This window comes from Ictidomys tridecemlineatus, chromosome 3 (assembly GCF_052094955.1).
Source record: "Ictidomys tridecemlineatus isolate mIctTri1 chromosome 3, mIctTri1.hap1, whole genome shotgun sequence".
In the NCBI taxonomy this organism is placed as follows: Eukaryota; Metazoa; Chordata; class Mammalia; order Rodentia; family Sciuridae; genus Ictidomys; species Ictidomys tridecemlineatus.
The window spans coordinates 102,615,817-102,642,116 of NC_135479.1; the positions used below are offsets into that span (position 1 = coordinate 102,615,817).

General features: G+C 44.9%; 1 protein-coding gene across 6 annotated transcripts in view; it reads left to right on the forward strand.

Annotated features, from left to right (window-relative positions):
- Window positions 1-25,402, forward strand: part of Ankub1 (ankyrin repeat and ubiquitin domain containing 1) — a 37,476-nt gene extending 12,074 nt beyond the window's left edge. For 3 of the 6 annotated variants that reach the window (XM_078043568.1, XM_040270007.2, XM_040270006.2), the window contains exons 3-7: window positions 1,165-1,308; window positions 8,079-8,313; window positions 13,624-13,738; window positions 16,863-17,792; window positions 24,185-25,402. In XM_078043568.1, the coding sequence (XP_077899694.1) occupies window positions 1,165-1,308; window positions 8,079-8,313; window positions 13,624-13,738; window positions 16,863-17,792; window positions 24,185-24,314 (1,554 nt within the window). In that variant the 3' untranslated portion in view covers window positions 24,315-25,402. The other 3 variants (XM_078043570.1, XM_078043569.1, XM_078043572.1) reach the window with 3 other exon arrangements.
- Window positions 25,403-26,300: the final 898 nt, after the last annotated feature.

Consider the following 26,300-nt stretch of genomic DNA (forward strand, 5'->3'; position numbering starts at 1 on the left):
TTAGGCCATGAAAGTGGAAAATGCCAGTCATCTGATAGATGTTTTGTTTGGTAAGCAAGCAAATAAAAAGAATCAAAGGGTTCTAGAAGCAGAGGACTTCAGCCAACTGTGAGCTGTGACTTCATTTGTGTTCAGAGTAAGCCAAGCTCAGAGAGGCTATCTCACCGAGGATCATAGCGCCAGAATAAGAAACTATTTGGATGCAGTGAAAAAATATTTATGTAAATATTAATTTGTGTAAAATATTTACACATTTTTTATAAATATTTACACTAAAATAAAATATTAAGTAAAATATTTAGTTTCTGATCATCAAATATTTAACTTGGAGACGGTCATTCCCAATGGCAGGGAAGCATTTGTTGAGCTGAGTTACATGATACATGGTTGATTTCCACAACCAGGATTTTCTAACCTGGGGGATCTTAACCTTATGTGTCATGGATTCCTTTGGAAGTTAGGTGACGCCTACGAAGTCTTTCTCAGAATATCTGTAAATACATAAGGTAAAATACATACGGATAAAAAAAGAAGCCTGTTATATTGAAGTAAAATTTTCAAATGATAAAAATCAAATTTGTGACGTAGAGGCATCGTGTAGAGAGTTTGCTTTATTATCCACTAACAGGTTCCAGCAGTGCATTTAACAACCATTACCCTTGCAAAGCAGTGAGCAGTATGAATGACATTTTGAAATATCTGCCACACCAGTAATGTGACGTGAAAATGAAAGTATGTGTGGCTTTTTGTGTTTGTGTGTGCTGGGTATGGAACCTAGGACCTTGTGCATGCTAGGCAGACACTCTACCACTATGTCCCCAGCTCCATATTGGTGACTTTTTATTCGTGATAAAGTCACAGATACAGCTGACGAGTGCTACTTTAGTTTGTTGCTGTCGAGCATAATTTAAGGAAATTTTTAATTTCATTTAGAGTTCATGAAATGAAGACATAGTTTTATCCCATCCAAATTCTGTTTGTAAACTTCTTGGCGTGGTCTAGAGATACTTCTTCCCTTTGTCCCCAATTATATTGCTCAATGGAGAAATGTTTTTGAGAAAGAGAAAGAGTGAGAGCTAGAGAGAAAGGGGCTGGGGAGAGATTACCTTTCCAGTCTACTAACTTAGAGATCTACTCTCCTCATAATATGCTGTTATCTTGAAGGATTATTTCCACATTCCTCTCTCAGAAGATGAACAAGGCAAGCGGTACCTGGAGCTGATGTATGCAGGAGCTGCTTTAAGGAACAGCTGGAGTCTTGCTGATGTTGGAATATCTTTCTGTTCGACTCTCAAATGCTTCATTAAGGTACCATGAACCAAATAACATTTGTGCAAGATGCCTGTCTCACTTTGTATTAAGTTGTGGATAATCCTGCCACAGTAAATTGGTAACTAACTTAGAGGTTTTCTTTCCCTGCCTCCTCTCTGCAGTTGGCATAGCTGGTCCTACGCAGGCTTTGTATGCAGGGGAGTGACCTGGAGACCAGGCAGTTGCCCTTGTCTGCTCCCCACCCTCCCACCTCCTTTGCTGCCTGTAAACATGAGCTCATCACAATCCAACATTAGAACAAGGCCCAGGGCAGATCTAGAATACTGGATCGGGTCCCTTCATGGGCCATGATTATTAGGGGCAGAGGAGTGAAGAGGAAGAAATTTGCAGGACAAGAGTGGCTGGGCAGTTTCCTCACCCAAATCTAGCCAAAGTAGTCATTGGGTTAGGTATGCTGCAGTGGAAGTAGCCTTTTCCACTTAGTGTCCTTAATTAATAACATTGAATGTGCACGACTAGGCACTCATGAGCCCTGGAGGACTTTACAGAACCTATAATTATAAATATACAAAATTATGTGCCTAGATATTTCAGGAGGTCCTTAACTTACAACAATTTTTAAAGGAACAAGTCATCCAAAGAATTCAAGAGGGCTGCTCTAGGGTAGAAGCATTATTCTATACTCTTTCTTTACCCTACATGAAGACAGGAACCTCAAGGAGTTAGTAAAGTATTAATTTCCCACCAAACAGGGCAATTCTTTTCTCATATTTATATTTAAAAGGTTTTCATGGTAGTAGAGAGTTAACTCGATATGTGTTTCAGTGAGTAACTAAAAGGGTATTTAAAAGAAATGTTCTCCAACATTAAATAGTGAAGACAAGTCACAAAACACATACTGATTCTGCTTGTATGAACAAAATGTGGCTGAAAGCTAGGTCCTTGTCCCCGTTTCCAACCCAGTAACAAAGACAAGGTTTTGAGGAAATGGAAAGAGAAGTTTTATTGCTTTACTAGCAAAGGAGAAACAAGGGACTCCCGTCCCAGAGCCTGTGATTCTGCCCGTCATGGGAGCTGGGGGTGCGGGGTTACAGAGGTGACTCAGAGGAATCCCTTTTCTCTAGATTAGGGAGGAGAGATTAGGAAGGACACCAGAGAAGAGAGATGGGCAGGAGGAAGGAGGGAGGGAGGAGATGGACAGGGAGAAAGTCAAGAAGAAAAGATGGGAAGAGGATGTCAGGAAGGAGAAGTTTGGGACGAAAACACATGTCAGTTTTAGAGCTACAAGGGACAGAGTCAAACCATAAGTGGACCACTGTTACAAAACCCATGTTTATATATGTTTTGATGTTCTATGAGCGTTGTCACGTATTATTTTCCAGCTATGTTTCTTTGTGCACATGAGTTCTACCTTCTGAGAATCTGAAAGCCAGGGTCTCCTGATTTATTTTGGCATAACTTAGAAATACGATGATGCAAACCCCAAACTGAAGTTCAAAGACTTGTTGGGTATGCAGTTTTTCTATTTTGAAAGGTATGGACTGAAGTTCAAAGACTTGTTGGGTATGCAGTTTTTCTATTTTGAAAGGTATGGTTGGTATTGTGCACTTGAAGTAAACCCAAGACATTTAGTTTTTTTTTATTATTATTTTATTATGCTTATATTCTTGTGTGGATTGCTAAATTTGCTTAGGTGATAAGAGGGAAAGACATTAGGTAAATCTGCAGGCAATCTGACCTTCACTACATTTGAAATATAGTTATTTTCCAGTTTGCCTGCATGTCACACTTTGGTCAAAGTAGGTACATTTGGAGTAGGAGTGAATGGGGACTCAGTCAAGACTGGTGTGAAGAGAATGTTGCATCGACTCCTACGGAAGCCACAGAACCCGTTCTGTGCCTGTGTCTCCACATTATGTTTACACAGGGTGGGTCCTGACAACCGTGGCTACTGCTGCTCCTATAGAACTTGGCATTGAGGGCTGGGGTGGTGGCTCAGTGGCAGAGCACTGGCCTTGTGTGTGTGAGGCACTGGGTTCAATCCTCAGCCTAGTAAAATAAATAAATACAGATATTGTGTCCACTCTGCAACTAAAGATATATTAAGACAAAAAACCATGGCATTGGGCACTGCAAGAGCCTAGGTTTTCCTGGCACGCAGAGGTGCTTCTGCACTGGCCCCTTTCATTCTGACCCATATTGCCCTGGAAATCACTGCTGCGGCTTTCTTCCCTCCTGTCACCCAGGGCCCAGAACAGTCCCTGGCATCTGGTGGTGCTGCGTCATGTGTACTGAATGAGTGAGTTCATGAGGATTTGAGAGGCAGAGCATGAAAGCTAATTAGAAAGGTCTGGTTGCAGCCTGGAGCTTCACAGCAAGGTGTTGAGGTGCTTTTCAGGGATTGGATCCCCACCTTTCTGTGGCTTCCCCCTCCCTCTCTACTCTTGAGGCAAAGCACTTCCTAGTATCTGGCCTCTATCCCTGTCTGCATCATGCTCTTAGTTACAAGCAACAGAAACAAACCCCAGATGATTTAAGCCGAAAATAAACATATTAAAGAGCTTTTGCGTGATTCACAATCTTGCAGGGAAGATTACCAGGATCAGAGGTTACTCAACCAGAAACAATATCTAAGTCACATCCCAGAACTAGTCCAGGAAGGCCAGACTGCAGCTGCCATGAACCTTTGAAGATGGTGCTGGAGTTGCTGTCAGCCCTGTGGCCAGGCCAGCAAGGCTTCAGGGCTGCCACTCCCCAAGTCAGCTGCTTCCTTGCTTTCTGGGCTCTTAGGTCCAAGGAGTGGGTAAGCAGGTCGGACTTGGCCTGCCTCCTCGCACACCCAAGCCAACTGCAAAGGGGCGGCCATCTGCGTCTCGAAGAGCGGAGATGAGCCCAGCCTTCCTAAGACACCCTAAGTCTCCTTCAGACTCCTTCTGGTTTCCCTGGCTTCCTTCTGTAACCAGACTTCCCCCAACAAAGTGTCCTAATCCCTTCTGATATCCCTGGAATGTTGTGAGAAGCTGTTTTTGTGAGACTGAGTTAACTCGTGGAGTACAGACTTGACTGCCAGGCAAGTTGGAAACGTGTGTGCTATCTTGATCGATGGAAAACTGATTAAAAATGATACACATTTTAGCTTTCAAAAGGCTCTGTGAATGTATAAACACCAAAGTCCAGGAGAAACATGGAGTTTTATATTTTGAATTCAGTTTTATACACAAGAACATGTATAAATGCGATTCTTCAAAATGTACAGTTTATCAATGAGAATACATTTATAATAAATAGCTTTTTCTTTTGGGATGGGGGGCGTGCTGGGGATGGACCCAGGGCCTTGAGCATGCTAGGCAAGCTCTTTTGCCATCGAGCTATACCCCCAGCTAAATGGTTATTTTTTCTAAGAGAAACCATCACAAAAAGTATAGAAAGAATTTGGAAAAGAAAGATATTTCAGTTTCAAATTAGAGTCCCATCCTGTCCAGGATGACTACCACACAAGAGGAATTTATGAAGACATCTGACCAGAATTCATTCAGTTCAACAAAACAAACACCATTTCCCCTTTTGGTTCACTCCGGAACAGTTGGGGCAAGTTTCCGCTGTCTTGGTGCTGCTACTCCAAAATAGCAAACATAAAAAAGGAGAACTTGACACAAAATTACAGCAGTGTTCAAAACTAGACTCAACTTCTGTTTTCTTTCAGCCAGTGTTTCTAAAACCCTTCCTATTTTATTGTTCATGTACATGTCTGTATTTGCAGTGAGTTTTCTTTGTTCTTTGAAGTGGGGAAGAATGTCCATCCTATTTCACGTATTTGTTTTTATTGGAAAGACATCATGCATGCCTCTCCTTGGTGTCTTGGTTGGTGTGTGGAGGGAAAGACCTGATTTTGTGTTTGCACCTCGTGATCTGTCATTGTTTATGCACTAATGTTTATGCATTGTTTATGCATTGACCAGCACCCTGACTCAGTGTACTCAGCGAGGTAGAAAGATGTCACTTCCTATGAGGTAAGAAGCTATAGTCAGCATCCCAGGGATGGGCATGACGGTACACACCTGTAATCCACAGTGACTCAACAGGCTGAGGCAGGAGGATAGCAAGATTGAGGCCAGCCTCAGTAATTCAGCTAGGTCCCAAGCAACTCAGAAAGATTCTGTCTCAAAATAAAAAACAAAAGGAGTGCCCCTGGGTTCAGGTTTAATCCCCAGTACAAAAAAAAAAAAAAAAAAAAGGCAAGCAAAAGACAGAATTTGTAATTTACAAATGAGTTGGGAAAGATCTCTGTTTTTCACAGGTTCAAATTAGGAATTGTAAATCCTTAGTAAATAGTTACCAAGACCAGGAAGTTTATAAAAATTCCAGCTGATGGTACCAGAGGAGAGTGGAACTCAAAACAAATATTCTTAGTCCTGGAATTGTGAGTGCTTCTTTTTTGGGGGGGGTAGGAGGTGGGAAGGGTTACCAGAAATTGAACTCAAGGACACCTAACCACTGAGTCACATCCCTAGCCCCTCCATTATTATTATTATTATTATTATTATTTTGTATTTTATTTAGAGACAGGGTTTTACTAAGTTTCCCACGGCCTGGCCAAGTTGCTAAGGCTGGTCTTGAAATTGCAATCCTCCTGCCTCAGCCTCCCAAGCCTCTGGGATAACAGGCATGCATGCACCCTGCCTGTGAGTGCTTCTATTTATTTATTTATTTTGATTAATATATGACATCGGAATGCATTACAATTCATATTACACATATACAGCACATTTTTTCGTATCTCTGGTTGTATACAAAGTATATTCACACCAATTGTGTCTTCATACATGTACTTTGGATAATGATGACCATCACTTTGTACCATCATTTCTAACCCCATGCCCCCTCCGTTTCCCTCCCACCCCTCTGCCCTATCTAGAGGATGGTTTTGGAGAAGATAATGCTATGAAGTTTGCCCATCCCCCAAAAAACAAATGCCAAATGTTTTCTCTGATATTAGGAGGCTGATTCACAGTGGGGCAGGGAGGGGAACATGGGAGGAATAGAGGGGCTTATCTACCATGTGAACGTGGTATCATTCACGTGCTGTGAAGCTTCTCTTTGCCTCCTTTATGTGGCCTCATGTAGTAGCAAGTTAACTGGGGAGAGTAACTCAGGCCTCCTCTATTTTATTTGCAAGTTACTCTATTCATTTGCTTTTCATTCTAAATATAAATTAGTACCCAGCCAGAGGAATAAAGATAAATCAGAGGAATCTCTAAAGAAATAAGGGAAAGGCTTGGGTTGTGCCTCAATGGTAGAGCGCCTGCCCAGCCTGTGCGAGGCCTTGGGCTCAATCCCCAGCACCACAAGAAGAGAAGAAAAGGACAGAGATGACATAGGTATCATCTCCCCTCTTTTGCACTTAGCACTTTTCTGTCCAGCTTTGCAGGGATTTCTGCCTAACGCACGCATTCACGGACTGGCTTCGGCAGATCCAGCCTTGCACAACCGAAGGAAAGCATGGGCCTGGTGAAAGGGGAGGGCGAATATGGTTCTCTCTATGGGTACTGAGCAGTTTTCTGTGAAACCATCCTGCAGAGTGTCCACACAGCTCAGCTTGTGGGGCTGGCCTCAGGTGAGGCAAAGAAGGTGGAGCCTGCTCCTGTGCTGGAGTCACTGAGATGTGCCCTAGATCCAGACACTGCAGACCTGACAGCAAGCCGCTCCTCAGGACTTTCTAAGAGCTCCGCATGTAGATTCATATGATGGCACTGTGTACCTGGAGGGAGGGAATGAAATTAGTATATAAGAAAGTGGTGTCCAGAAGGGCCCCTTTCTTATATACTAATTTCATTAGGGACTGGAGGGGAGTTTTGATGGAAGGAAGAGGGTAAGGAAGCAGAAGGGCAAGATGCCAGGGCTGGCTGGAGTGCCCAGGAGGAGCCGGGCGCCCAGCTTCAGGAGAGCCCTGACGGGGCCCTCAGTGGCACACCCAGGCCACCGCAGGCCACGGAAGAGTCACTGTCCTCCCTAGTCTGCAAAGAGGAAGCGAGGCCAGTTTCACTTTCTGTTACAGAGTGGAAATGTGGAGATCCTCCCCCTCCCCCGATTGCTGTGTTCCTAGTTTTAGTTTGTCCTGACTGACTGTGGCCAACTGAGGACTGAGACTCCACCAGCTTCCCATATCAACTCTGCTTCAGATGTCTCAGTGCCACTCGGTTTCCTAGTTGGACTGTAAAATAAAAGGAACAAAGGACACTTAAAAAAAAAAAAAAAAAAAACCCTGTATTCAGTATTTCCCTTTTTAAACATAAAATTAAATATACATGGTTATTGTATTTTTAATGAGTCAAGCTGCATAGACAGACCATGGAGAGTATGTAACAGTAAGAAAAACTTCCCTGCCCACTCTTCAGAATTAGCCTCTCAGAAAGGACTTTTTAAGATTGACCCAAGGCTTAGAATCCACGGTCTTTCTAAATTAAAGGGCAGCATTGTGGAGGGTGTTTCCAAACTAACACCTGGGTAACCACAGCAAGAACGTAGGTTGTCAGCCTTCCTTTCGTGGATCTGGGTCTGTAGATAAAGGACGAAAGATCTCAGAGCCCGCAGTGTCTCCTCCACCTTGCTCAAAGCAGGGGGACTCGCTAATGTGGACACAGAGGGCAAGACCAAGACCAGAGGTAAGAGTGCAAAGCTGATCCTGTCCCCCACCCCACCCCCGCACACTCAGTAGAGGGAGCCTGAGGCCCTCGGGGACCCTCCGAGGGGTTGGTCCCTTGTGTCAACCTCCAAACAGTGCATCTCCTCCTTTTCTCTCCCTTCAGGAAGAAGACAAGCCCACGCTGTACGTGTTCAATGCTGTGACCCAAGAGACCATGCCAATAATGGAGAGTGTTTCCCTTCTTGGTAAAACAGTGTCTGACCTAAGGACCGAGGTGACTCTGAGATGTGGCCTCCCTGTGAGCGTCTACTGTCTGCGGACCCCCACTGGCCTGGAGATGTATGATCGCAACACCCTCCGGGACTACCAGACCCATCTTGGTATGGCCTCGGCGGTGGGTATGCTCACTCAGCAAGGAGTGCTTTGATCCCAGCCAGATTTTGGACTTTTTCAAAAGAAAATGGAAATCTGGATTTTAAAATGCAGTATATTGATTTCATTTACTTATTGATTTTAAAATAGTTGATAGTTACATAGTTTTAAAATGTCAGCAGTATAGAAGGTTGTGGCATCTTTGCGTCTCCCAGCCCCTGCAGGCAACCATTGTGGCCATGAAGACTGAGAATCAAAAGCATTTCTAAATTGAGTCACAGCAAATGGAGGAGTTGCTTCTAATCAGAATCCTCTGCCAGAATAGCATGGATATAAGATATCAACACTTTGTGCCCTTGTCTGTAGACTAAGAATAAGGAAGGTCTCAAAGTCCTGCCAACTCTTGTTCTTTTTTAAAAAAAATTTTAGTTATATATGGACACAATGTCTTTATTTTGTTTGTTTATTTTTATGTGGTGCTGAAGATAGAACTCAGTACCTCATGTGCCAGGCAAACGATCTACCACTGAGCTACAGCCCCAGCCCCAACTCTTGTTCTTGAAGCAGGATTTGTTGATACTCTCAGGTTAGAAGAGCAAAACTCAAACCACTTTATCTGTTTCTCTTTGAAAGTATATTTCAAGCATATACAAAAGTAAATCAAGTACATATTCTTTCCCCCTTTTTAATGCAAGTAGCAGCATATACTGTACACTGTTCTGAATATCTCTGTGTGCAATCTCATTCTACAATGTTACCAGTTACATAAAAACCAGCTTTGTAACATGGGAATGCCAGGATTCAGGGTGGAAAGCTGCCTTTCTTTAGCAGACCGGCATTTGCCCCTGATAGACAGCTTCCAACTGCTCTTTCAATACTGTAATCCAGGTCACGCATGGTACACCAGACGTCAATGAGAAAACCTCAGATCTGACAAGCCTTCAGATTTGCTTTAATCCTATTAGAAAATGATGTGAACTTAGGTCATCACTTGAGGTGAGTGAGTCCTTGCTGAAAGGGGCACAGCTGCAGGAAGGGCAAAGCTGTAAGACTGCTTCTCCCTACTATACACAGAGCTTTCTAGGGGAGTTCAAGTTAAGGGGTTTGGCTTTTAAAAACTGCTAAATTTGTACTCATTGATGCTTCTCTTGACTGTTGTATTGTCTTAGCATTATTCCTTCATGCAGTTTCAAATTGAGGCTCTCAGAACTTTGCTGTCAATTATTGTCCCCATTTTTGATCAGAGCAGGTAAAGTTGTAGGGTCTATCCCCAGAGTGCTCCTCTATAGAGCACATGCCGGCTGTGCACGCTGGCTGGAGACTGAGCCCTCCCTCGGATATGCTGAGGGATACATGAGGCAGAACACACTGTGATACTTGTCCTCAAGCAACTGTAATCTGGTTATTTAATGAAACATCAAAAGACAAAACAAAACTAGCATAAAGTCTGGATGATTGTTCTTTGGTCCTATATGGCTCAGATTATGCTGTGTCATTTTAGAGAATTCAGAAACGACTTCACAGATTTTTTTTTTTTTTAAATTAACTTTTCTGGAAGTGTTCGGAGGATAACACACCAACCCTTAAAACTAGCCTCTGAGGAAAGAGCTTGAGGAGGAGGGTTTCAGAGACCAGGCTCAGGGTCAGCACCCTCTGATGGGCTGCTTTAGCTATCACGGCTACAGGGGGTCCTGGAGGACAGGCCAGGGGCAAGGGGCACGCCCTGCACCTCTGCTTAAAGCATAACCCGTGCTCCTCCAACAGCAAGCACACCTGGCTTTAACCAGAGGGCGAAGGACCCTTAGCTTCTGTTCCAGATTTTCCCCTGTCCAGTCAATGAGTCATCCCCTGGGCTCTCAGGAGTTGACCCTTGACCCTTTTTCCAAAAGCAGTGGAAAATCCAGGTTTTGAAGAAGCAGTCAAGTCGTTGTTGAAAATCAAAGATGTAAATGGCCAAGCAGTTGCTGGACACCCTGGCTCGCGCAGGAATACGCGAAGCTCGGGCTGCACTCCCAGCCTCGCTGTGGAAATGGGGCAAGCAGGACACTCAATCCTCAGCCACTCCGTGGGGGCTGAAGCGTCCTCTGGTAGTGAGTGGCGTGGACTACAGAGGGAATGAGGAGAAACTGCAGCAGGGTGGTGCACTGACCAGCAGTTTTAATGGTCCCGGTATTAAGTGATTCCACCAGCAATGGGCGAGACAACCAGAGTAACAAGAAGAAGAAGAAACAGAGTCATGCTGGACCCATATTTAAGAAAAGGGAAGGACCCCGCTAAGGATGGGGGTGGGGAAACTAGGGAAGGGAGCTGAGCTGGGTCCCAAGGTTTGGTAGGAGGAAATTCACAGAGGCTGCAAGTATGCCTGAATCTTCCCATTCTCCTCTGCGACAACCAGGGAGCCAGGCCTGAGTGGTAGCAGATGTTGGGGTAGGTGTCCTGCCCACAAGGTGGGGTCAAGCCCTAAGAGAGATCAAGTACAGAGAGGGACGTAGCAGGGAAGCAGACCTCAGAGGAGTGGGAAATGAGCCATGGAAAGCTGTCTGAGTCGGGAGAACCAAGATTCTGTACTGGAACAGGGGGTGGGCTAGAGGCTACTGGCAGGAGGTTGGTGAAGGCCAGACAACTCTAAGAAAAGGCTTCTGGTTCGATTCAAAGGTCATGGGTGAGCTCAGCGCATTTTAATAAAGTAGGTGGTGACAAAAGGATTTTGGACTGAAGAAGGGGATAAAGGGCTTTTTTTGGTGATAGAACATTTAATAACTGACTTACCAAGAATTTATCAAGCTAAAGGGCTGGGGTTGTGGCTCAGTGGTAGAGTGCTTGACTAGCACATGGGCGGTCCTGGGTTTGATCCCCAGCACCACATAAAAATAAATAAATAAAGGTATTGTGTCCAACTACAACTAAAAAATGAATATTAAATAAAATTTATCAAGCTAAGCATATCCAAATATTTGTGATTTGAAATTTAGTGGCACAACACAGGTCCAACACCCACGCCATTTTTTGCATTAACAATATGGTACAGGTATTCCCTTTGGCCTTGCTCCCAACTCTTAGGTCTCTGCCAGGCTTTTGTTTACCTCTTGCTTACCTGCTTGTTACTCGATATACATACATACACACACACACACACACACACACACACACACACACACACACAAACACATACACACACACACACACACACACATATATGCATGCTCAAAACTGGCATGAATCCTTTCTGGAACAAGGTGTACCTACCTAAACAAATGAGTAAGTGGAGGATGAATAAATGAATGAAAATCATTTCTTTAGGAATGATGCCAGTCAGTTCTTTTTTACTGTAAATAGCTCATGGTATGTGTTCATGGACAGCCTGAGCATGTTACACATGAGAAACTCTTCCTGGAGCTGAGATCTGAGCTGGTTCAGGGTACCTCTGCCAGTCCTAGGTCCAGGGAGACCTTCTGTGCCTCTTAAAACCCTTTATTGATAAGAAAAATGAGGCTCAGGGAGGTACATGACCTGACCAAGGCCATACTGCCAATAAACAGTGATCATATTCCATCCAACTGAGTTCTCCCCAATAATCTGGACTGCCAAACCAGAACACCTTTATTGATGCCCTTTAAGGTCAAAGTAATGATTTGCATATTCTGGGAGAAAAAGCCCAGATCAGTCAGGCAGATATCGACCCTTGGAGCAAAAGTAAGGAACCCAGGAACTTGGGAGACAGGGACCAACAGGGAGCCTTGGGGACAACTGCCTAAATAGGCCCTGCTGTTCCCATCTGCTTTCCAGGGTGGTCCTGGGCAGTGTGGACAGGTGTGCAAGTAGACACCAAGCAGGTGCAAGTTTGGAAAGCTCTGTAACCTCTGTAGGTCCCTCAAAAAAATAAGAATAGAGAATTAGAAGGCTAATGCAGAAAGGGGCCCCAAGCTTAAGTCTCATCACCTTTACTCATTTCTGCGACAGGTATGGGTAGTGTCATCTGGAGCAGCATAACATTTTTCAAGTAAATTTCTATTTTCCAACAGAATTCTTAAGCTTATGAAGAAATTCAATATGTGACAAAAAAGAGCATTAAAGACCAACTGGGATGAAAAGATTAGCCAGTAAATGGTGCTTACTAAACTTGTTTAGAAATTCTTTGGATATTCAAAAGTTGAGCATTAAAAGAAAACCCTTTGATTGTTACCTTTGATCTTTGAAAAATTAGGGCTGCTTTATTGCAAGGAACTGATTTGATATAATAATAATAATATATATTATATATTATTATATCATATTATATAATAATAATAATTCTAACAGACAGGAAATTAAAGTAGAATAAAATGTAGGTCTTGACAGAGGTGCCCTACTGATATTAAGGAGGATTGAGCTAGGGATGGTGGAGACCCTGAACCTAGGGACGGATGGATGGGCTGGGAAAAACCCAGCTGCACACACCTAGAGAGGGCAGTGGTGGGGGCCTGGAGTAGGCAAGTAAGTGTGTCTGGCAGTTGGTAAGTGCAAGCTATTTATCAGTGGAGGCAAAAGATGAAAGGTGCCATACAGCAGGGCTGGATTGTTGCAGATCAAGGCCATGTGCTTGCCAAAGTCATGTTAGGACAGAAGCAGGAGTGAGTAGGTGCAGCCTGTCAGTAGAGAGGGGAGAAGACACACAGAGACATGGAGAGTATAAGGGAGAGAATCCTGGGTCCTTGGGGAGGAGAGGGAGCAGCCCGCCATGAGCAAATCTTGGTTGTTCTTGCACATGAAGGACTTCTTGCAACCCCAGGGCACAATTAAAACAGACTGGATGAGACCTGGTGCTTGGGCTCACAGTTCTCCACTGGCCTTTGTCAACTGGGTATTCTAAAGCTTCTGCAACATATGTTCAATGATAGAGAGTTTCCAAGCATATATGGGAGCCAGAGGAAGAGCCCCTTAACCTATCTGGACAGGTAAGGAGAAGGTATAGTTAATGAAGCTCTTACCTAAGGGTCCAACAAAGCCAGTTTGCTTAGTCTCCTTTTCCAAAACCACCAGCTTCAGTTTACATGGTAACGCATATCTCAGCCCTGGATCAACCGTCCACAAGACTGCTTTAAGAGGGCTGCAGGAAACTACAGCATTATATGCCCTGGCTCCAGAGATGAGAAAACAGGAGTGCACTCAAGCTGAGTGGCTCTTCCAAAACCCAAAGCCTAAGCTAAAAATACCACCCTGGCTCTTTATCCCAAGGTTACTTTCCAGTGTGTGTCCAGCTCCTGCCTCTGTTGGAGGAGAGCTATCATTAGAAGTTTTAAGCAATGCCGAGCCACAAGGACAAACTCGAGCTGTGACCCGCCTCTCTGTGTCCACAGGCACAACACTACGTTTGGACGTCTGGGATGGATGGAAGGAGTTTCTCATGGGCTGCCTCCTTGGGCAGAAACTCAAAGTACAACGCTATTTATCCAGAGAAGGACCAGTGCTCAAGTACGAGAGAGGAGGCACATGCGGAATTAATTTAAGTAACTTTTCACTAAACTTCCGTCAGACCGTGAGCTGCTGTTTCCTCTACACCTGGGATGCTGCTCCAGGCGGGTTCCACTGCACACAATATTACACGTGAGGCATTAGCTGGCAGCCCTTGGTGATGGGTTGCAGTGATTAGAAATACTAATGAAACAGGTGACGTCAGTTTGATTTGGATATCGGACTTCTAAACGTCACTTTAAAACCTGAGACGATAAGTATCTTGCCATTCACTTTAGTTATCCTACAAAAACACTTTCCAATCAATTGGCCGAGAACGTGATCCGCCCCTTCCTAAGCTCACTTGTAATTTTTTAAAGTGCATTTCATACAAGCAGCCAGCATTTGGCCACACACAAACTGTACCTGGGCGGTGAAGAGGGAGGCTCGGGAGGCCTCCCAGGTATCACTGCAGCCAGCAGCTGCCCAACTGCACAAGCCCCAGTAACCCTGAGGTCCGCGTTCCTCCGCGTTTAGAACAGCGCCCCCTCGTGGGACTTCAGCCCTGCTTATAAAAGCGCAGGCATTATCAGGAGCTCTGAGGGCTTGGTGAGGGGACAGATGGGAAGAGCAGCTTTCACCGTCTCATGAAATATTGAAGTATTTTACATCCGTTTCTAATTTAGGATGGTGATGAGTCTCTTGTTTCATGTTCTGAATCCAAAGAAATGTCTGTTTCACCTTGATGCCTTTAACATAGCATATTTACTAAGTACACTCTTTGATGTGAGCACTGTTGCATGATTTTGTCCTTAGGACAATATATGAGGTAAGTATTTGTTGTCTTGTACAACAGAAAGGAAACTGAGGTTATGAAATGTCCCCAATGTCACGCTTCTGTCAAGGAAGGGCACAGCAGGATCTTGGATCCTGACAATTTACCTCTAGTCTTTGTGTGCTCAACCATCTCCCCTGGACTTAATATTCAAAGTCCGAGAGCTGAGAATGTTCATGATCAAGATGAAAAGCTCCTTTAACTCCTCCACCCAATCAACAGGTATTTGTTGAGCACTTGCTATGTATTAAGAGCCTAGGAATACAGCAATAAACAAGACCTCACCTGTCTTCAGCAAGGTTAACATCTAGTAGGGGAAACAGAAAATAAGCAACCAGTTGCTGGAGAAGCAAAATGAAAAAAATGCTTGGGAGTCCAACTCCAGTGCCCACGTGCCTGGGAGCCAACCGTGTTCCTTCTTGATCAGCTCCATAAACATGGGGAGCAACCTAAACATCACATACCTCAGCCTCCTGAGAAGTGGCAACAATAATAGTATCTACCCAGAGAACGGCTTTAGAGATGAAGTGACTCTGTGGTCATAAGGACTCAAAGAGTGCTGCAGGCCTGGTCAGAAGCCTCGAGGATCAGGCTTCGTGGCTGTCACCACCCGTGTGTTATAGGCTGTAAGCAAGGCACAGTGCAGCCTGGCCGAAGAGCATGTGGGTGGACAACTTGCTCCACTAGGGATCAGCGAGGCAGCTTGAAAAGGGAGGTCCTGGTTGAGACCTGAAGGACCAGCACCCAGGGGGGTGGCAGGTAGGAGAGAAGACGAGGATCCAAAATAGGTATCAAAGCCGAGCAGCAAGAGGGCAGGTTCATGGAACTGAACGCCTTTCCTTGTGGTGAACTGCAGATTGAGAGGGAGTTGGTGGCTGGTGGCTGGAAAGGTGAGAGACCAATCCACACAGTCCTATGGAGGAATGGAAAGGGTTTGGACATGGTCTCTCAGGGATGTGAAGGCTCTGAAGGGAGGGAAGGGGCAGGATGGGCTTGGCATTTAAGATCACAGCCCCACCTGCCATCTGTGGAACAGAAGTAGATGGTCAGGAGAAGGAGGCTGCGGAGCCAGGCCTGTGGTGGGATAGGGGGAGCTAAGGACGGACTGAGGGTAGGTGTGGGAGGCAGAATCAGCCCCTGCGAATAACAGACTAGGTGTGGGAAGAAAGGAGAGGAAAGGCAAAGTAACTCTGAAGCCCCCGCTCCTGGCTTCAATGATGGGGTGAACGAAGAGCTGCTGGCTGGCCAGGAGGGGAACCTCAGAAGAAGAGCAAACTTGGGAAAGAAGATGAGGAATTCAGTCACTGACACAGTGAGCTTCAAGGGCTTATTTGGACGCATCAATCAAACTGTAGATGTCTGAAGGCAAGATGTGGCCCAGAGACCTGGTGTCACCAAGGCAAGGATGATTGCCCAGCTATCCAGAGGTCCCAGGGGGCTTTCACAGCTCATTCTGGAGCAGGCTCCTCATCCCAGATGGGTCAACTTCAGAGAGGCTGCCTTGCCACGATGACTTTCAAAGTTCAAGTGTGAAGCTGATGTGTGCATAAATGCCAGCACCTTAACTCCATTTAGTTATAACCTAACTGACCCCTGTGCTCTGGGCAGAGTGTGTTCCCCATCCAGGAAAACACATGGGAAGCTGCACGCACAGCAAAAGGCAGAGGCTGGTGTGCAAGTTGAGACAGGGCCACCTGTCTCCATCTTTACAAGGGGTTCAGTTTCCCTGCCCACGTGTGTCCTGGACGAGGCTGGGCCCACTCGAGGTTTGCCTCCCTCACTCATGCCTCTGAACCACCTTCACCAATCCCCAGCTCATGCCTTGGGAATGTTGGAAGGACCAGGGTGGCACAGGATAGTAGAGATGACAGAGGACAGCAACCAGGAGTCCAGGCAGGGTGGGGGCCATAGGAGGCAGGGCTGTGGCTCAGGAGAGTAGCAGAGAATTGAAAAGACAGAACACATTACTGTCCAAATAGCAAGACAAACACACTGAGCTCTCAGATGTCTAAAATGCGTTGAATTGCTTCCAGTAACTTCCTTTTTACTATAAAGCTTCACAGTTGTCCTAAGCATTTGATTTTTACATTGACATCCACTCCAAGGGAACCAGTTAGAATCATTTACCTGCTGGTGGGAGAAGAGTGGGTATCAGCAGGCCTGTGAATCCAACCAGGTGCTACTATAAGCCTTTCTTAAAACAGCCTCAAGGTCAACGTTAGGAAGAAGTGAGCACTTCAGCAGAATGTCTTGTGAGTGCCCGGTGACCCTGCTTTACTGACCCTTCCCCCACTTGCTTCCCTCCTCCAGGTATCAGCGGAGGGTCGCCCTGTACATTGCAGCTTTCTATGGCTACGCCGAGCTCACTGAGTGGGCCCTGAAGCAGGGTGCGCGGCCCCACGAGGCAGTAGGTGCCCACCCCTATCGAGCATGGTGCCACGAAGCCCTCCACGCAGATGTCTCCAAGTGCCCCATTCATGCAGCTGCAGAAGCAGGCCAACTGCTGGTTCTGAAGACCTTTGTCCACTGCAGTGTCCTGTGCCTGGAATGCAAAGACCCAGCAGGACAAACCCCCCTGGCCATCGCGTCCAAACACAGGCATAAAGACTGTGTGTTGTATCTGCTGAATAAAATGTGGTCCACCGTCTCGTTTCTGAAGATTTCTATCCCAATGAGGATTTATATTAAGATAAAACAATGGATCCTCAGAGCTCAGAGTCACAGCCTTCGCAGGAGCCAGCTGTGCAGAGCTGGGGTCCGTGGGGCGAAAGTTGGAGATATTGTGATGGTGGATGGTTTCACCCAACCCAAAATGACCTCCAAGAGCTGGCATAAGGCTGGGAACCAGGACTCACAAGGCAACTCCAGCAAGCTACCGCCTCTCAGAGGACACGCTACAAGCAGGAAGCCTGGAGACTCTGTGGCAGTTCCACAAAGGGATGCGGGAGATGGGCCCCTAGTATTGCCTCCACTGGTAGATGCGGATGCATTCTCTGAGTTACATCAACAGCAGAGTCAGATAAAAATTACCTCCACAGCTTGGAGAAAAGAAGGGCGCATGAAAAATGCCTACCTCCCCCAAGTGCCCCTCCCCCCCTTTTTAAGAGCGGGGTGCTCGCACCCCTGTTACTCCACAGCGCGCAGTGAGGACGTTTTACTGAAGTCCTGCTTCGCATCTTTCCAGCAGCACAGTGGGAGGACTCCCAGAGAGAACGCCATCTACTGCTTGGCTGTGGCCAGGTAACGTTTCCTCTGTGAACACACAAGGGCAGGCCTTTGATAAGGCAGGTCTAGTGCAGAGGACATTGGTAAAGCCTCCTGTGCCACATGCAGTACTAACATAAATCGCTTCAATGCAGCCATACCCAGCCCCAGGTCCTCATCTTAGCCTGTGTCTAGGACACAGTGAACTGAAGTCACCGCCTAGTCCAATGTGTGAATGCATCTCCGTGCACGAGTGGGTTCTTTGTCTTGCAAAATTGAAGAATGAAATGCACAGACACAAGGTAGCACAGTATGCTTTATCAGAGCAATAGAAAGAAAGCAGAGCTTCAGAGAGAGAGAGGGATCCCAAGACAGGGCTGCCAATGTGTGCCTGTTGTCTAGGGGGTTTTATGGGCTTGATCTATCCCTATAGGTGATGGGTGAGATATAGGATTTGGAAAGGGTCCAATTGACACTCTTTATTTTGTCTTCTTCAACAAATCTGGGGAGAATAGTTTCAAACTTTTATTGACATAAGGTGGGGATGAGGGGTTTTAGGCACAACAGAAAGTGCTTTAGAGGAGCTTTTGTGGTTGGCCATTGCCAGGGGTAGGGGTAGGGGTAACTAAGCAGGAGCTTTGTGGTTGAGGCTGTCAGGGGCAAATGATGGGTGTGCTCCAGACCCGACATCTCCTTTTCTTCTCCTCTGAGACCCCATCTTGGCTGCCTAGGGGTAGCCCATCTTGCTGCCCCACAATCTGTAAATGCTTTACTCCTCAACCATTCAAGAGTCAAAGAGACACACGAAAAGCATAGTGTCTCAGGGCACAGTGGCACGTGCCTGTCATCCCAGCAACTTGGGAGGCAGAGGCAGGGGGCTCGGCAACTTAGGGAAACCCTGTCTCAAAGTAAGAAATTACAAAGGGCAAGGAATGTAGCTCAGTGGAAGAGCAGTGCTGGGTTTAATCCCTAGAACCCAAAGAAAAAGATCATAGTATCACTTAGATCAGTTGCTGGTGCTTATTTCTTTTTTGAAGCTGATAAGAAATTGTTAGTTATTGTTGAGGAAAATAAATAAACTTGAAATATAGGATGGAGACATCAAAGGTGTCATGAAAGACTAGATGGTAATGAAAGTGGAAGAAAGGAACTATTTAAAAACAAATTGAACCACGAAAAGTTGAGTTGAGGGCAGGGGATATAGTTCCATGGTGGGTGCTTACACCTAGCATGCAGAGGCCTGGTTCAATCCCCAGGGAAGGAAGGAAGGAAGGAAGGAAGGAAGGAAGGAAGGAAGGAAGGAAGGAAGGAAGGAAGGAAGGAAGGAAGGAAGGAAGGAAGGAAGGAAGGAAGGAAGGAAGGAAGGAAGGAAGGAAGGAAGGAAGGAAGGAAGGAAGGAAGGAAGGGGGAGGGAGGGAGGGAGGGAGGGAGGGGAAGAAATTTGGGTCATTAGAGTTCACTGAAAACAGAAGTCTTAGATTAGATCTTTGGTCCTACCTATTACTTATGAGGTATTATTGGATGCAGATATTAGAGAAGTATAGGTTTATGAGGAGCTTTCCCCCTTAATCAATGCAATGAGAAGGAAATGGAAGAGAAAGGCCAGCGCACCTTTCGGAGTTGGTCTTGTCGGTCCGCTGGCCTTTCTTCAGCTAGGTGTTGCCACCTAGTGGTGAGAGTTACTTGGGCTGGAAAATGCACAAGATCCAACCTGTTGAGGTTGACAGTAAAAGAAGACTTAATCAACAGCTTCAGTTTGTGAAATATCTCTGCCATCTAAAATCCTAGAAAACTACGAGGAAATTAATTAATACAAAAAAAATCATATAGCCTGTCTTAAAATCAAGATGTAAAACACAAGAAAGGAAAAATGGATTTATTGCATATTGAAATGAGTTTATTTTACAAACATTCAATAAGTATTTATATGGCCTAGTGCAGGGTAGGCTAACAGAAACATGTACGAGTATGTTTTTTCTTCGTTTCTGTGGTGCTGAGGATCACAACCAGGGCCTTGTGCATGCAAGGCAAGCACTCCACCACAGAGCTACCTCCTCGGCCCCAGAAGTATGTGCTTTTGAGGCAAGTGTGTATAGGTTCAGCTGAGAGAGTCTGCAGGGGTGTACTGTGCGGAGTGTTTCCTGAGGGAGGAGGACGTTGAGTAATAAAATAGACCATAAAGTGCTCAAGGAACACTGATCTCCCAGGTATGGCTTGTTGAATTTTTATTTACTTTTTATTTTTATTTCATACTGGGGATTGAGCTCAGGGGCACTCAACATTGAGCCACATCCCCAGCCCTATTTTGTATTTTATTAGAGACAGGGTCTCACTGAGTTGCTTAGCGCCTCGCCTTTGCTGAGGCTGGCTTTGAACTCACAATCCTCTTGTCTCAGCCTCCCCAGCCACTGGGATTACAGGCTTCTGCCACCACTCCCGATGGCTTGTTGAAGTTTTACATTTGCTCATGTCCACGTAACCCCCTCCCCAGACAAGATGTAAGTTATTTCCAGCATTCTGAAAATTTCCTTCATGCCCCTTTCCCATCAATAATCCCTCTCAGATATTTAAAGACATTTGAATAAAAGTTGATTTTTCCATGTTTATAAATGTACATATATGCTGTTTAATTGAATCCAATTAAGGGAATATTCTTTTTCTTCCTTTACACACATTAGTGTGAATACTTCTTAAAGTCTGGAGACACTGTAGTTTAGTGGAAAGCAATCAGGCTAATTACATCCAATGAACATAAGCTCTTTCAAGGAAGATTTTGTTTCCTTTTGTGTAAAAAAGTTTGGAAAATATAATAATTCCTCCCAGATAGAGCCATTATTTTGATCTGTATGATTGACAATTAGTTTAGTCTGTTCTTGAACTTCATATGAAATTCATCATATGGTATGATTTTTAGGTCTTTTTTTCATACCAGTATTGCCTGTGAAATTCATTAGTGTTTGTGAATATGATTTGTTTTCTTATTTTAATGTAATATTCCATTTCTATGTGGTGTTCCACATCCTAATTTATTTATTTATTCATTTTCTTATTGATGGGCATTTGGCTTATTTCTAATTTGGAGGCTATTTTGAATAAATATATAGTATTTTACCTTGTATATGAGCTTTGGAAGACATTAGTTTTTGTTTCTATGGAATGAAATTGCTGGATCATAGGGTAAGTTGATGTTTAGCTTTAGCAAACACTTCCAAAGAGCTTTCCAAAGAGGTTATACCAGTATGCTGGGGTTTTGATAGATTTACCTCATGAGTATTGGAGTTATCACAGGGAGGCAATGCAAGGTCAAGAAGGAGATTTCTCGGAAAACACCTACTAAGAAAGGGCTTCATGCTGGCCACAGTGGCACGTGCCTGCAATCCCAGCAGCTCAGGAGGCTGAGGCACGAAGATGGCAGCCTCTGCAACTTAGCAAGGCCCTAAGAAACTTTTGTTTAACTCTGTCTCAAAATAAAAAATAAAAAAGACCGGGGATGGGGCTCAATGGCTAAGCATCATGGGTTCAATCCCTGGCACCCCTCCCTCCCACGAAAGAAAGAAAGGAAGGAAGGAAGGAAGGAAGGAAGGAAGGAAGGAAGGAAGGAAGGAAGGAAGGAGAGAAAGAAAGAAAGAAAGAAAGAGAGAAAGAGAAAGAAAGAAAGAAAGAAAGAAAGAAAGAAAGAAAGAAAGAAAGAAAGAAAGAAAGAAAGAAAAGAAAAGAAAAGAAAAGAAAGGGGTTCAGCACAAGGGAGTCCTGGGAGTGGTGGCCAGCCTCGCCAGCCTCGCTGTGCCTGGTGGTCACTCCAGCATATGCTCTTTCCCTTTCTCTTTTTCCAACCCTTTTCTTTTCTCTTTAACCATGCTCTACCTCCCCATCCATGTCTATGTCTATCTGAAGCCCCTAGTCGAGCTGGGAAGCCTGGTAGTCTAAATGACCAGTCCAGATCTTGTGCCCAAAAGACACACACATGAGGACTGGACATGCACACTTTGAAGGCTACACACACTCTCATGAAGCTACCATCATGGCCAGAAGATGGGGAAGAACCTAATGTAGTCCTTCATGGTACTGACCAGAGAGTTGGTCAGGCTAGCATTCCCAATTGTCTGGGAAGGTCAGTCAGGACCTCAGACAACTTATCTGGCCTCAGGCGAAAGTGCTGAACCATGCACTCTTTGGGAATTCTCCATTCAGGTTCATGAAAATATTCTTCTTAGGATTAAACCAAAGATGGTATCACTGTAGTTAGCACCGACCAAGTGCTCCTGGGAGTTTGGGTTGGTGTGTGCTTATGGCTGATGCCCACGATATTGACAAAGGCCAGAAGATCACACAGTCTTATTCCTTTGTCTAAAGGACAGTGTAGGCTTCACATACATCAAGGGACACCTCTGAGTTCTAATGTCCCTAAACCTTCCTCATTGCTGGTCAGCTGATTCCAGTGAGGTTCCTGGGACTTGGAAGCCCTGTTTAGTGAAGAGTCCAAGGCAGGGGGTTGGGATGGAGTGGCAGAAGGGAGGGTGATGGGAATGGGAAAGACAGTGGGATGACGGGGATTGATCCGAAAGGTTGAGTGTTGGAATGGACCGAGAATGGACAGTAACCCCAGACACCGACTCTGAGGGCTCCTGTGCTCCAAAGAAAAGGAGAGCTGTTTTCTTTAGTTTTTAGTAAAAAGGCAAGTCTTACATCTTTTATTCATGTTTTGGGATCTCCAGCACACAGAGGCACAGAGGAATTACCCAGTAAACAATTTTTCATCGAATGCAGAAAAGCCAGGGTTCAAACGGTAGGGAGAGAATCTGATGTGCTCTGACCAAGGCGGAGCTGGGGTATGTGTCAGAATGAGGGAGAGGGCGCATCAGCTTCAGTCAGGTAGGCTATGGGGAAAGGCTAAGGAGCCTGGGGGTTGCCTCAGGGTTTTGTGGACAGGCTAGATGGGTTAATCCACTTCAGAGGGCCCAGGGAGATGCAGCCATCAAACAAAATGGAAAGCAGAACAAAAACGTTGAGACAGGCAGACACAAACCTTGTTCAAATGTTTAAAACCCTGGGGTGTCTATGCAAAGTTCCTCCCAACAAGCTGAGTGACAGCCCTTAAAAATTCTGCAGGAAAAAAAGAAAAAGAAAGAAAAGTCTGCAGGATTTTGCCAGACCAAAGGGTTGGTGGTGGAGGAAAGGATCCCTGTAGAGGCGATGACACCGTCAAAGGTGTTGCTTTGTCAAAGGGCAAGAAATTTAATTTTCAGGAAAGAAAGTGGATTGGCAAAACGCATCTGGAGGGTTGCAGAGAAGTTGGCTGAGAGGAGACTCCAGGTGGACATTCCACACTGAGCAGCGTCCTTGTGCCAGGCGGACAGTTTGCTTCTCAGTCTCCTCTCCATGGGGAGGTGTTGGGTGGGAAGGTCTCAGAAGCTCTTTTTCATAAGGTAATTCACAGAGTTTGTGAGTCCAGTAGAGAGATGTAGGAGGCCACTGGAAAAGTGTGGGCCGACTGTGCAGGGTGGGACTGGCTGAGACAGACTGTGCAGGGAGCGGTGGAGACTGATGCTGAGTAAGAGGAGACGGGGCCGTGGGAGAGAAGCTGATGGGGCATGGCCTATGAAGTCTGGTCACTGATGGTATAGCAGTGGCGAAGGAGGAAGTGAGTTTGGTTTCTGGTTTTGGGGATGGCAAGGATGACAGAATCAGTGTGTTAGAGCAAGGGTACTGTGAAGCAGACAAACTTAGGAAGGAGATAAAAGACTGTTCAATTGGAAATCTCTACAGAATAAATACTTTTTATTTGCTAATTGGAGATTTATAACTTTTAAGAAAGGCCAAGATTGAGGAGTCACACATATGGGAATTGCAGCAAGGAGTAAATGAGGCTTCCTAGGGTGAGGGTGTAAAGAGAGGAGGACCACAGGCAGAACCTTGAAGAACCCCTACATTTTAGGAATGTAAAAGTCTTCCGCTGTAAATCAAATTTGCCTCCTACAAAGTAGGTAATCATATTCAGACTTACAGTGTTTTTATTAGGTATCTAGCCAGAGAGTAAATATCATCAAATATTAAGTTTCATTGCATTTCAGTTAGATTATCAAAAAAACTAACATCACTGTAAAAAAAAATACCCTAAAGTGTATTGGGTGGGGGTTGGAGAAGTGGTCAAGCGACTGGCGAGATACAGGGATGTCTAGGAAGGACGAGCAGCTTGTCTCCACCCGGAGAATCCTACCCGACATGAAGGGCTTTCTGCTTTCAGTTGAGGTTTGTAAATTTCTAGTATTGACTGGAAAACATGATTTCCACAGATCACAAGGAGCTGGTTTTAGACAGATTCTTATTTCTGTTTCACATCATACCCATGTGGTAAGATAAACTAGCCACAGCTGCACATTGATCTGAAGACTGAACCTCCTGGAGAATGATGTCTTGTTCTCTTGCAGTGCCTTTAAGGAGAAACGATGGCTTCAGCAGCTAGGAATAGCAAGAGCTCTTGCCAAAAAGAGCATTTCCCACCTGACCACCCACAGAGGCCTGGCAGCCGATGAGAACCCTCCAGAAATGTTGCTTTGAAAATTCAGGATGACCTTAGTTTGGGCAAAGACCTATTCCTGCAGAACTCCAGTTCTAACATTAACATTCCTAAGCTGTCATCTCTCCAACAACCCAGTGCACGCCCACAGCTCTCGGGCCACACGATTTCCAAAAGGACACCAAATGCCAAGTGCCATGATCTCTTAGACTCCACTATCCCAGGAGAAAAGGTAGGGCATTGTTTTTTTATAGAGAGTCAGAGGAAGAATCTACATGAACATGAAAACAGTACTTGTCTATAGGGTGTGGTAACAGCAAAGATGAGAACCAAGGATAAAACTTAGGATTTTTACTTGTTTTCTGTTTCTTTGGATCTGTTTCAATGTTTTTAGATTTTTTTTAAGTCACATAAATGTAGAACATAAAACAGAGTAAATAAAATTTTTAAAATTCTACATAAGGAAGTCCTTAGGAGAGTTACAGATACCATCTAGGTTTAGCATAGTGGTCCAGACATCTTTTTTAACTTCTATTAAAACATTGTTTCATATTTTTTTAACAGGTACTAACTGCCTTTTTAAAAGAAAATTGTAGATAGACACGGTACCTTTATTTATTTATTTTTATATGGTGCTGAGGATTGAACCCAGTGCCTCTCGCATGCTAGACAAGCACTCTACCACCGAGCCACAAACCCAGCCCCTAATTTTTTAAATTGAGGAAAAGTTAACATACAATGACTTGTGTGTCTTGTAAATATAAGATTCAGTGGGTTTAACAAACATACCTTTGTGGGAAGGTTCTCCCAGTCAAGATAAAGAATAGCAGTTACCCCCAGAGAATTTCTTCAACCTCCCGAGTCAGGACCAGAAAGGAATTCTGACTGTCTCCAGAGGTAAAGATTTCCAGACCATTCCAACCATATGGTTCCTCCCTTATCTTTCCGGATGACCTGACTGTCCCTGATATTTTGAGACTCATTTATACTGTTGCAGGCATTAGAAGTCTATTTCTTGTCTCTAAATTGCCCTATTGTATGGATGTGCCACAATGTATCCATTCAACTATTTGGACGTTTGAATTGTCTCCAGTTTTGTGATATTAAGAATAAAGCTCTTTGAACATTATTGTAAAAGTCTTTTTCTGGGTATATGTTTTCCTTTCTTTGGGGTAAATACCCAGGAATGGACCTGTTGGATGATGGGGTGAGGGTTTAATGTTATAAGACACTGCCTGGGCATTTTCCCCGAGCGTCCTAGGACTTGGCACCCCACCAGCAATACACCAGCATCCTAGAGCCTCACACACTTCACCTGCACCTGCTCTCATCAACGCCTTTCCTCTTGAATCATTCTAGTGGGGTTGAAACCGCACAACATTATGGGTTTAGTTTGCATTTCCCTAATATCTCAATGTCAAATGCCTTTTAATATGCTTATTTGCCACAGTCTGGCTGGGCACAAATCACCGAGCTGCCACAAAGCACTTGTATGTTCAAACAGGAAACTTTATTGCCTGACCTCCAACAGAACTCCACGCACACTCCCAGGAAACTCTCCCGAACGCCACCCACGCGGCCCCCAGGAACACCACACACACACCGGAACTCCCTTCACCGGAACTTCCCCAACAAACTTGAACTCCCCAGGAAATCCCCGAGTGAGAACTCCAGGCAGCGAGCATCCGAGGTGGACAGCAGGGGTCTATATACAATTGAATCAATCCAGCATCATCTTAATGGCTCGCCTCTCAACCATTACTTCTAGCAAAATGCCAGGGGCCATTCCGACTGGACTGTGGCTCTCAACACTTATTGGCCATTTTATATCTTTTTTTAATGAAATAAATTCAGCTTTTGCCCATTTAAAAATTGGGTTATTTTTTACTTATTGGATTTCATTCACACACACACACACACACACACGTATATATAAATTTTGAAACGGGGTTTTGTTAAGTTGCTTAGGGTCTCACTAAGTTTCTGAGACTGGTCTCGAACTTGTGATCCTCCTACCTCAGCCTTCT